Here is a 13,844-nt window from a genome sequence, read left to right on the forward strand (position 1 = left end):
ACCCTAGAAAAGTGGGACGAACGAATTTGAAGTGTTCGAATTTAATTTTTGGAGCAAAGCGTTAAATATATACAATATATTTAACTCAATGTTTAATTGTGAATTAAACATAAAGAGAGAGAAAATATGATATATTTAAATAAGACTTAAATATCAAGATTATGAATAGGGATACATATTGATTGTGATTAATATCAAATTAAATTAAATAAATTTTTTAATTAATTATTTAATATTAATTTGATTTTAAAATTAATTATTAAAATTTATTTTGAAATTAAATGGAATTGGTCAAAATTGCAATAAAAGTCAAAATAGTTGATTAGGTCAAAATTGCATCAAAAGTCAAATTTGTTGACTACGCCAAAAATGTAATAAAAGTCAAAAAGTCAAAATTGTTGACTTTAGACTTTGAGAATCAAACTTTGATCTTTGACCAAGTTAGTGGAAAGATCCAACAATTTTGAGTGAGAAATTCCAACATTTGCATTACTAGGTGTTGTTTTCAATTGAAGATACTTGTTCCATTAATCCCACTTTGAGTTAGTGGATTTTTTAGTGTCAAATTCTCATCATACTAAAAGTTGCTTGTTTTGCATGATATGACCTACAAAAAGAATAGTTATATGAAATTTGGCCAAGTGGTTTTTCATGATATTTTTTGAAAATCTTAACTTATTTTTCTCTCAAATCCTTAACATTTTCCTATCCAAATTAGTCACTCACCGAATTTCACCATCCCATTTTAAGGTCGGAGAATAGTTGGGAAAACTCTCATTGTGGTCTACGAATCGTTCGTGAGGAGATTGGAGCTGATTTGAAGAAGTTTTGAGACTACAAAGGTTATATGTCTTCTATCCCTTTGTTCTTAATTTAATTGCATACTTATTCTTTTGAAATTAACTTAATTGGAGTACTTTAGATTCTTTATTTCTTCCGCTGCATATGTATTCGTTCTATCAATTGTTTGTATACTAACCTATCAAAAGATGATGTAATGGATGACTACTTTGCCAATATGACATCTCTATCCCTTCTTTTTCTTCTATAATTTCTTTCTTATCGTTCATCACTTCCCACATATCTTGTCATTATCATCTTTAGTTGTTTCCATCACTATCTATATTGGAATACTTTGAATATGATATCTAGCTCTTTGAACGACCAAGTATGGGGTCGTTGCCAGGTCAGCGAGTCAGGGTTTTCATTCCTAAACCCTAAACTTAATTGTATTCGTATTTATATTATTAACATTATTTATGATTTTGGCCCTAGAGTTAAAATGATGTATTATATAAACTCTCTAACTCTGATCTACTGGGCGCCTCTCATTCTGTAATTTAAAATTTTCTCTTTAATAAAATTATTCTCTCCCTCCCTTGGATGTGTGAACCACATAAATATATGTGTTGATTCTTTTTTTTTTTTTCTTTTATGTTGTTTGTTCCTCTTTGATTGTTAATTTCTTTACTGTCTACATCTTTCTACTCTATCATCGTCCTCCAAAAGCCATAGCTTGGTTCCAAATTATCTTCCTATTAAGCCAACTAGATGAACTTAACTTACAAATGATTTTAAACTATTTTTCAAAACCTAAAAAATTACTTTTAAAATTAGATCAAATGAAAACTATACTCAAATAAAGAAATGATTAAAAGTGATTAGTAGGCCTCCAATACCTAGCTTTTCTTTTTTTGAAAAAATCATTATCTAGTTTTTCAATTCTCTTTAATAAAATAAATATGAAAATCGTGAAAAAAAGAGAGTTAAGTGATCAGTGACGACATTATCCGATAGTAAATAAGAATCGCAAACTCACCCTTCAATCTTCATCACAGTCACGCCACTCTTCTTCTCTGCTTTGCTCTGTTTTTTTCAGAATCCATTTCCCACTCATCGCTTCTTCAGAAATAATGGCGGCGGCATTATCCACGGTGATCGGATCTCAGCCGGCGATCAAAGTCATCGCTCTCTGCGGTTCTCTTCGCCAAAATTCTTACAACAGAGGCCTCATTCGTGCTGGTGATCCAACTTTCTCTCCTCATTCTTCTTCTTCTTCTTTTTCTTCTTCTCCGTTTTGCTCTGTTTTTTCCAATCTTCCCTTGCCGTGGTTGCATAGCAGCGATGGAGATAGCGAAGGAGTCGATCGATGGATTGCAAATCGAATATGTAGATATCTCCCCATTGCCGATGCTCAACACTGATTTGGAGGTTGATGGAACATATCCGCCTGTCGTTGAGGCGTTTCGCCGGAAGATTCTAGAAGCCGATAGCTTTCTCTTTGCTTCGCCGGAATATAACTACTCCGTTACCGGTATATTCCTTTTCATTTTTCTTTTCTTTTTTTTTTCGTTTTCATTAAATATGACCTGTCAGCCAATTTTTATTGGAACACGTGTCTTGCAGCAATAATTGGACCACAACACTAAATTATTGGAATTTTTCTAATATTGTCCCATAAAATTTCTAGTAATGAAGGTATGTTTCAAATACATTTTCTTGTTTAATTTAAAAAATGAGTCATTTTGAAAAAAAATTAGAGCATTTGATAATCACTTCAAATAATATATTTTAATCAATTTTTATTTAAAGTGTTTAAATAAAAATATTTTGAAAAACAATTTTCTCTCAAATTAATCCAAATGAGCCTTAACTATTGTACAAGAATTTTTTTTCCTAATATATACTATCTTGTCACACTATAAATTTACTTCATAAATTTTTGTAGACCTCACATTAATGTCAGTAGATCCTATCTTATTTATAAAAGTGTATTGACATAACACACAATAAGTTGGAGGCAGTATGAAAAATTGTCTAATATAGGAAATTTTCCCACGAAATTATAATTTTGATTTAAATATACTTTCTCATTGTACTTTTTGGTTTTTGTTAATTTTAGTTCCTATATTTTTAGAATACTCATTTTGGTCCTCATACTTTTAATTTTGGTTCATTTTCGTTCATTTTGGTTCATTTTGGTTCTTATAATTTCAAAATATTCATTTTGTATTTTTAACTTTTGTTCCTTTGGATTCTTACTCTTTTTAAAAAATGATTATTTTGGTCTCTTTATTCTCATTTTTATGAAAATTTTTCGAAAGTTCAAAAACTAAAATGAACCAAAGTTAAAAGCATAAGAACGAAAATGAGCATTTTGAAAATACAAGTACTAAAATGAACTAAAATTGAAAATAAAGGGATCCAAATAAACATTTTAAAAGTATATAGACCAAAATGAACCAAAGTCGAAAGTATATGGACCAAAACAATATTTAAACTAAAACGAATAATTCAATCAATTTGACTCTAAACTTTCGCAAGTATATTAACATATTTTTCATATTCGTTTGAGAAATGTAGTGTGAAACATATAATTGTTTCAAATCAAACATATATATTGATATAAGTGAATTAATTTAGATTCATTATGCATTTAATTCTTATACAACTGTACACTTCTTCTCGGTTGAAAAATCGATAATTAGAATTGATGCATGGATAATTCCCGAAGAAAAATTTAATTGAGAGTATAAATTGATCCACTTATGAAAGTCTAAGGTTTAATCAATAAAATTATAGTGTCACACACACAATGATTATCTAAATAGGATGCTAATGGAAGGTGTAAAATGATACACATACAAAAATTCAATGTTTAAAATGATATAACCCCAAAGTTTAGAAGTACAAATTGATATTTTTCCTTATATTTATTTGGTTTCTTAAGCTAATACATTCTCAAATTCTAAATTTTATATTTGTATATGTTTTTTAAGATTAAAAGTAATTATCCAGTATGTCCTTCAACTTTCAACTTTGTATCATTGATTTCTTATTTTATTTTCTGGTTAATAGATCTTTGACCTATTTAATATTTTTTTTTATATTAACATATCTATTAGACATAAAATTTTAAAAATTTGTACTAGTTCAATTTATACTATATATATTAAAAGATCAATACAATAAATTTCCCTTCCACATCAATGAGTAACAACAAAACCCAACAAATATAAGTGATTAATAGTATCCTTGACTGATCAGTTCATTTCCATTATAAAGTTCAAACCTCTACTTCCCCATTTATATTACTCAAGCACTTTGGAAAGAACTACTTCTACATGTTATTTGAGTTCGATTTAGTTGTGGGTTGTGATCATTGTTGTTATTAGCACCATTGAAGAATGCAATAGACTGGGGATCAAGGCCACCAAATGTATGGGGAGACAAAGCAGCCGCCATTGTTAGTGCAAGTGGTGGCTCTAGTGGTGTAAGATCACAGTACCATCTTCCAAATTGGAGTATTTCTTGACCTTCATTTTATAAACAAGCCTGAGTTTTTCTTGAATGCACATCAGCCACCGCCTAAGTTCGACGGCAACGGCGACTTGATCGATGCCGAAGTTCGAGAGAAGTTGAAGGCTCTTCTTCTGGCCTTGCGTGCATTTTCCTTGAGACTGAAAGGAACTAAACCCCTGTAAATTGATGAACATTAGTGAGATATTATTGATTGACATGTGTCAGAGAATGGATAGGTCCTTTTGTTAGAGCATATTGGAGTACTTGGCTTTGAATAAATTTTGAGAACCAAGTATATACAAACTCATTTTCTAAACATATAAATGTGTAAACTTGTTGATTTTGAATTTCCTCTTCCATAAAAATGATATATATTTTAATAAATTTGTTATTATTGTGTCCGTATTTATGTACTAGAATTTTTAAATATGACGTGTCACTATGTCTATGTTGTGTCATAAATATGCATTATATTTGTATTCGTATTTCTTACGCTATGCAAGTGAATGTTTGATTATTGTTTAGGTTTTGATACGTTTTTATTGAAGATTTGTTTATGATTGGTTATGAGTGTTATTGTGCTGCAGGATACATAACTACTTTTGTGGATATTAAGGATACTATTAAGGGGTTGTTTGGGGTGTTGGAATGTAATTAAGATTACAGGAAATCTGGGGGTGTTGGGATGTGTGAGGAATCAAGAGTAGAATGGAAATGAAATCGTGAAGGGTCAAAACGTTGGAAAGAGAGCTGGGTTGAAAACTGTGGGATGAATAAGTTTGGTATTACAAATCGGGTCCAGAGCGCTCAATCCAAACACGGATTTTAGATTACATTACATTATAAACACACTCCATTACGGTCTACCAAACAGCCTCTAAGTATCTTCTTTGTCCAACTGTATGTAGAAATGATGGGAATGTTCCTAGCTATGTATGGGCAATGGGAGGACTTGTATGGCTTTGTTTAGCTTGTTATTTTAGCTATTTGCACTTATGTACTCTAAGGTTTAGTTAATTAAAATTATAGTTCGATTTAGAATGACTTTTGAAATGTTTGAAAATGCTTTCTTAAAAAAATATCTTTTTAAATACTAGAAAGTCATTTTAAACATGTTTTTATTTTATACTTTTTTAGATGATGGAGAGGGTGTTTTAAAATTAGTTTGATGAATGGTTCCACATTCTAGTAAAAACAATATTTTTAAGATTGTGAAATCCACATTAGCTATATGCAAATTGACAAAGGTAATACACAACTTCTGCATAAAATATGTGCCTATGTGCATTAGAATATCTAAAGAATAGAAGACAGAGAACTTCCTAATGGAAATTTATTTAACTATGTAGATCCCTATCACAAATTGACACACTCTTTGTTTGAGAATCAATTCTAAGATTTACACTAACTATAGATTGTAGTAAGATCATATATATTGGAATAGTAAAATAATTATTTTAACTAGAGAAATTGCAAAAGTAATTTTATTTTTCTCTTCACTAGACTTAAAAGAAAAATCATATCAAGACAATCGATTTATTAGTTATTAGATATTTGAAGATAAACCCTTTATTTTTTAAGTATAACAATTTTCGTGATGAAAAATTAAACCCCTAACTTCAAAATATATAATATATATATATATATATATATGCTTAATTATCAAATATTAAATATTTGAAGATAAACAATTTAAAACACAAAGCTTTAGATAGTCTCTAAAAAAGATAGACCTAATTGACTAAATTTTGACCAGCTATAGGAACTACAAATAAACTAAAAGAATTTAAATAATATTGAAGTCCCAAGTTTGGCCCAAAACTAAAAAGACACAAAGGCCATATTTTCCAACAATACTAAAATACACATCTCTACTTCCGCCATGTTTATCAAATTATAAAGAAAATTGGTATAATCGTAATAAAATTTCATTAATGGATCAATTGTAATAAGTTTAAATCGCAAAAATAATTGGATTGATTTTGATCACATTTACTTAAAATTATGAATTTGATCAAATTTACTGTTATCGCTACCCCTACCTCTGGGGAACAAGCAGTGACGGTAACAGTAAAGATATCAAAATTGATAATTTTTCAGTTGTAATATTAATAATAATGGTAGTCGTAACGGTAACTATATCGACAACAGTAACAATAGGATGTAATTTTAAAGTGAAATCGGATTGAGTACTCTTTATGCATCAATCAGATTGCATTATTTCATTACAGATTTGGATGTGAGACCCATGTATCAATACAAATATAGAACACAAGTACACAGCACCAAAAAATAATTAAATGAACCCACTTTTTTTATCTCAATTGAACTATTGCCTTTTCCAAGTGTCTCTAGAATCAAAATAATAAATAAGCAATATCTCCATCAAAACATAAATTGCCCTACTTCCATTAAAAATGAAAAAGGGGAAAAAAGCCTTACTTTCAGCCTCTAATTGAAATAATTAATGCCTTTTTGAAATTCTTATCATCAATGGTAAATACAATTATAAAAAAAATACATCATAATTTAAGGATATAAAGAGTAGCCACTTTCGCTTTTTGTTTCTTTTAGGGCAAAAAGAATTAATAAGAATAATTTATTTATTAAATATAATATAAGCAGATTAATGGATAAATAATTGTGTGTAGAAAAGTGAGAGCCCTCCAATTAATAGACAATCAAGCTTTGAATGTATTTTTAAATATATACGTCAACACTATAACATATTAAAATATAACTTTAATAATTACATCAATAATATTATAATATATTACAAAATATACTTTAGCTTTTATATAAAATGGTTGCTATTATACAATTTCTCTTTTCTATTAGCCTATCTATTTCTATTGTTCTTTAAATTGGACATTATAAATTCTCTGCTCTCTTATCTATTTTTGAAAAATAGTTAAGCTTATGGTGGTTGATGCTGAATATGAGTTGAATATTTGGTATATCTTTTTAGTGATTTAAAAAGTATGATTTTTCTAGGGTTGTTTTCAAATAATACAAAATGAACAAAAAATATTTACATGATATAACAAAATTTCACTATCTATTTGTGATAGACCGCGATAGATTACTATATGTGTCTATTTGTATCATGATAGATATAGATAGTAGTCTATTGTGGTTTGTGATATTTTATTATATTTAGAGATATTTTCAACAGTTTTGTCATTTAAAATAATTTTCTATTTTTCTATTGGCTATTTTTATTAAATTTGCCTTACTATTTGTTTAATCATTCAATAACACATATATTTTTTCTAACTTTCGAAATTTAGAAAAGATCAATTATACATGAAGAGGCAGGTGATTCATATTTTACCCAATAACAAAAAATATATGAATAGAAGATATTGTCTAATTCATTTGCCAAATTTGAATTATTGAAATCTATTCATCTGAGATGTCAATTTAAAAACTTCACTTCTAAAAAGAATACACATCTAAAATTTAGGGTTTGAAAATAGGTTCCGTATTTGGAAAAGAAGAATAGATGGAGATAAAATTCTACGGACAACAAAGGAAAGAAAGTTTTAGGAAGTGGAAACGTATGGGTCATTAAAATGACCATTTTAAGAATATGGTGGTGATTTAAATAGTAAGAGTGAAATTTTTTACCAACTCAATCTAACTTATATTAAAGAGTCGAACATGTTCTTAAACATTAATAACCACATTTTAAAGTTGTAGGTGATAATCTTCCCCCATGTTTAAACTATAATATAAATATATTTATCTATATAAGGTCTATATAGATAGATAGGTGTTTGAATATTTATATTAACTTCAATAATATGAATTGGATTTTTTATTTGATTGATTGATTAATATTTAATTGGGAATAGAATTCTTTACATGCACTTAATAAAAACCAATCACATTACATGAAGATACCAAAAAGGGAAAAGAAGGAATAAAAAGGGTTTACCAAATCCATCAAATGCAATGAGGTCAGATTTTGGTATATAAAAATTGTATTTGACAAAATATTTTTTGGCTGCCAATAAGGTCAGGTTTGACAAAATTTGTAAAATATCCACCCAACTTGTGTACAATAAAAATTCCCACTTGCCTAAAACTTTTCTTTTTCTAATCCAACTATATTACTTATTTAACTTTTTAATCCAAAATTAAATAACATACAAATATCGAGATCTCGTGATGATATTATCCACTAACATGAATGAATATTCTCAAACAGAATTAAGAAAATCATAGAAATGTTTCAATAAATAAATAATTATCTCTCTTATTGAAATAGATTAATTGAAGATTTTTAAAAATAAAAAATAGAAAAAAATATTTACACAAATAACAAAATTTAATTATAGTTGTGATAGACATTACAGATAGATATTAATAGAAATTTACTAGTGTCTATCAATGATAGAACTGATACAAGTCTATCATTGATAAACACTGATAGAAGTCTATTTGTGTCTATTAGTTATAGAAAGTGATAGAAGTCTATTATTGATAGAGGCGGATAGAAACTGATAGAAGTTTATTAGTGTCTATCAATATTTTTTTTTACTATTTTTGTAAATAGTTTGACATTTTTATATCTGTGAAAATTTCTCTATGCTAAAACTATTATTATTAATAGGTTAATTATAAATGTAGTCATGGCCTTTGAGGTTTGTGTTTGTTTGGTCCATGAACTTTTAAAATTACCAATTTAGTTCTTGAAATTTCATCATTTTTTTAAAAAGGGAAAATCACGTGTACTTTATTGAAAATTGAAAACTTAGAGTTTCATTAGACATGAAGTTGAAATTTATATATTGATCAATTAATCATTTAAGGTTTAGAAATTTGAATTTGTTTTAGATTTGTTAGACAAAAAATTGGAAGTTTATAGACTTATTTAAGTAGTTTTGAATGTTTACGGACTAAATAGGATATAAACACTTGTTATTGAAACTTATTAATATTTAAGTCACATTTGAAGTCTAGTGCCACAACTTTGATGGTTGTATTTATTTAGCCCATGAAATTTAAAAGTTATAAACTGTTGCCAACATAGCTTAGTTTAGTATATAATCTATGGTAACAAATGCATAGGAATATCATCAAAATATCATTGGATTTGGTTTTAAGTCTATGTTTGTTTCTATTTGACGTTAAACCATGTGGAGGTGTGTTTATGTATGAGAAAATATTAGGAATAAAGAACCTCCAAAGATCTTCAAAATGATATAATATTGTCTATTCTGGGCATAACTCTAAAACTAAAATGTCTCACACCATTGAAGATAATTATTTTCACTTATATATCATGAATATTTTTCTTATTTAGCCAATATGAGACTTTGGTTGCACTCTAATAAGAAAAAAAAACCATTTTGTATTGCCATATTTCATCTCTTTGATGAAGTTTTCAAGGGTTTAAGTTAACATAAACTTAATTAGTTAATACAACATATCAGTGAATATAGAACAACGCAAAAGAATTTGCAAATATAACAAATTTTGATCTAACTCCTAAAGCCTAATCAGTGATTGACCATATCATTAATAGAAATCTATCAATGATAATAGACTATATAGCTAATAGAAGTCTATCAGCGATAGATCCTATCGCTAATAGATTTTGTTATATTTGCAATTCTTTAAAAATGTTGCTAGATACTTAATTATTAACCCTAAAAGTGAAACCCATTGTAATTACCCTATAAATTCATATGATATATGTTATGAGGTGAGAATTTCTAGGTCCATGGGCCCATCCATCATGTCAGCTTCGAAAAAGGTCACTAATCCTACCTTAATTAGCTTAACTCGAGAGACCACTTCCATTTAAACATTGACTTAAACATAAGAATGTGTGGGACATAGTACTACATTGGTGTGAGATTTTATCTTGTAGATAACTCCTAAAGTTCTACTAAATTAGATTTTGTCAAAATTATTCTTTGATCAGATTCTAATTTTTTCTATTATTGAGTTTTACGGGCTCTAAAACCATATTAAATAATATGAAGTTTTATCTTAAAACTAATTGGATATGAGAAGAGTAGTTCCTTTATTTTATTAGATCACGAGGGTCTTGGACTTTTTTATTGTGGGATTCTCAACAAAAAAAAAGAAAAAAAAAAAAAAAAAAAGCAAACTACTTTTTCTTAAGTACAATTACGAAGATGAAGGATCAAATCTTCAATTTTGAAGGGAAAAAAATGTCATGCCAATTATAGGTATTATAAAATTACTTTTGATTATGTAAACAAACAAATTTTCATGAGATAAATACATGAAGTAAAGTAACGGCAAGGCATTTCTTACAAGTAGTTCTCGAGCACACATATTATTATTAGCATTGTGTCAAATCACATCACAATCACAGTCAACTTCACCACAAAAATCCATGCAATAACAAATTATTTTCACCCTCTTCAAGAAGAAAAACCCAAATATATATTGTTGTGGAAGCCCTAGATTGAAAAAGGCTAACATATTCTTCACAGTTTTTTGCTACCAAATGAGAGACAAAAGGGGCAGTGAATTAAGTGGGAGCAAACACCCAGAAAGGAGACAACCACAAAACATAGAGAGTACATGAGGGAAACTTTAATTGAATCAACCAAATTTTCATAATGTCATATTATAATATTAATTGGTGGGGTGGGCTTTCTCTTTTATTCAAATGAGTTCAAAATAGTTGGGTATGTGTATGCCTTTGTTCCCTTTAAAATCCATATATTGGAACACAGCACACCTCCCATTGCCAACCAAAAATAGTTGACTTCTAAAAATGCAAATGTGAAAACAGATCCCACCAACACCTTTTTTTAAGTGTTGAGCCACGAAAAAGTGACACAGATTGTAAATATAGCAATTAAATTTAAAATATTAATAGATATGATACGATATAAAATAATTTATAGATATAGCAAAATCTAGATACAGTTATCGAAGTCTATCAGTAATACATTATATGGCGAGTAGGAGTTTTTAGTAATAAAATTTTTCAATGATAGATTTTCCTATATTTGCAATTCTTTAAAAATGTTGTTGTACACTTACTTATTAACTCTAAAAATGTTACCTATTACAATTATTGATATCTTTATTGATAGTTTTGTTTTATATTTATGAAAAAAAGGTTAATAGGATATTCTCATTTTACCATAGAAGTGTCAATATGGAATACAAAAATTTGCCAACAAACTGTCATAATATAAATATGGTTAAAATACCATTTTTTATCCATATATTTTGGAGTTTATTGATTTTAGTCCTTGAATTTTTATGTCATTTTCAATAAATCCTAAATTTAGTTCCTAAAAAGTTCATCTTTATTGAAATTGGTTAAATAATAATAATAAGTTTTATGAAAGAAAATATGTAAATATATTTTTCAAATTTATGGGGAAAACACTAATAGATAATAAAATATCTTTTCTAAGAAAACTGACAAAAACTAAAATGTTGAAAGTACAATAACTAAAATAGAATATTTGAAATTACATGGACTAAAATTAGCCCCGTCTCAAAGTACATAGAATTAAAATTATATTTAGACCTATAAATATTAAAGATTTATTCATCAATTGAATATATATATATTTTTTTTTATTAAAATACCATTTATCTTGTACTTTCAATTGTCCAAATTTAGGACATTTTTCCAATCAATCTCAAATTGAGTCTTAGCTAAAATTAAATTTAGCATGTATTAGCATTCTCTCTATAGATTTTGAAATATATTCACAGTATCTTTCTAATATAAAAATTATTATTATTACTTAAAAAATTTTAAGAAAAAATAACTTTTAATGATTAAGTTGATTTATCGAAAGTATATGCACTAAATTTGGATGATTAAAAATACATACACTAAAATTTATCAAATTTTAACTTTAACATTACTACTTCATATATATTCTTCGATTGTATTTTTTTTATAAATTATTGTTTTTCTTTTTTAAGATATATCTTTTTTTTTTAACATGAGCTTAATTCAGCTGACATGTATTTGTACTATCGACTACAAAGTCTGGAGTTCAATTATTCATCCCACATATTATAAAAAAAATAAAAAAAGATACATCTTCTTTTCTTTCTCCTATTGTTTGAATTACTCACAAACATCCCATACATCCAAAAGCATCTTAATATGTGATTTATAAGCTAGCTTAAACTTGTCACACTATTTTATTCAATAATATATACAAACCTATGCAATTCAAACATTGCTAGCTTAAGCATTATTGTATACACATATATATGTATATATATTATTTTGATGTCTAAATTATTGTATTTATTTTATTTTTATCCATAAATATATAAGCATTTTATTTTTATTATTTAACCTTACAAATTAATTTTCTAACTTATTATTTATTTTAGAACTTGGCTAAGAACTTAAAAGTTTATATGAAAAGATGAAAATCATGATAATAATGTTTTTTTAGTAATTTTGAAAAAAAAAATGCAACTTTAAAAAACAAAAAACCAAATAATAATCAAACGAGACTTTTCATTATTTAGTCTGTTTTTCTCTAATTATTTCTCATATTTTAGACTCTCCTAATATCACTCTCATTCAAATCTAAACACAAAAGAAACCAAAATTGACACAAAGAATAACCATATCTTATGAATGGATCTGACAAATCGATTTATTGAAATTCTTGTTTGCAAAATCGTCATAACCTATGCATATATTGATTGATTTAGTTGCGAATATTAGGATTGCATGAGTAAAGTCTAGACTTTTTCTAACCAAACTCGTGAATGTCCTAACATAGTCTTTTCCAGATAAATCATGCTATAAGATATGGTTTTTCCTGTTTGTAGTATATCTCAATAATGTAATTCAATTTTAACTTGTATGTATTGTTGTTGAACATGAACCTAAAAGATCAATCCTAAATTATTTTACCATATAATAACTAAAAATGAGACCGAGAATAAGATTTAAGAAGGAAGAAATGCATGAAAGAGACTAGTCTTACCAACTATTACCTAGGCCGGTCTAGAGAAAAATATTTTCAAAGGGTAAATTAAATTTTACCTTCTAACTTTTTCTTTAAATTATATCTATATAATCTATCAATTAGAAAAGTTTAGAGAACAATATTGGGTGGGAAATTTTTAAATGATCATTTTTCTATATGGTTTGTTTTAAAATAATATATTAGAAAATTATGAGGGAGGTCCTTAGGTGGGTGGAATTTTTGTTTGGGTGTCACGTTAGTTGGTATACGTCATATTGGTTTATTCATGTGTTATTTTGTGTGGGGAAAATGCCACATATAAAGGCCATCCAAGTAATGTCATTTTGAAAACAACATATAAACAACTTTAAGCTCTAAAAACAAACAAAAAGAGAAACCTAAAAAGCTATATTATTATTATTATTATTATTATTATTTGACATGAATCTATAGAGCAATGTTGTTAATCTATGGTTGAAACAATGACTTTATGCATAAAAACATTACATGTATTATTCGCCAAAAAGATTAGAGATTTGAAATTAACTTACTACTTAGTTATATTCTATATTGATGTTAATCATACTT

At 27.3% G+C, this 13,844-nt stretch overlaps 1 protein-coding gene across 1 annotated transcript; it reads left to right on the top strand.

Moving 5' to 3' along the window:
- The first annotated feature begins 1,646 nt into the window (after positions 1-1,646).
- On the top strand, positions 1,647-4,693 carry LOC120068393 (NAD(P)H:quinone oxidoreductase-like). The gene is given in 4 exon segments (XM_039020143.1): positions 1,647-2,022; positions 2,123-2,314; positions 4,176-4,293; positions 4,295-4,693. Coding segments are annotated over 4 exon segments (609 nt in total). The 5' UTR covers positions 1,647-1,913; the 3' UTR covers positions 4,485-4,693.
- Positions 4,694-13,844: the final 9,151 nt, after the last annotated feature.

The sequence above is a fragment of the Benincasa hispida genome, chromosome 12, assembly GCF_009727055.1.
Source record: "Benincasa hispida cultivar B227 chromosome 12, ASM972705v1, whole genome shotgun sequence".
Taxonomy (NCBI): domain Eukaryota; kingdom Viridiplantae; phylum Streptophyta; class Magnoliopsida; order Cucurbitales; family Cucurbitaceae; genus Benincasa; species Benincasa hispida.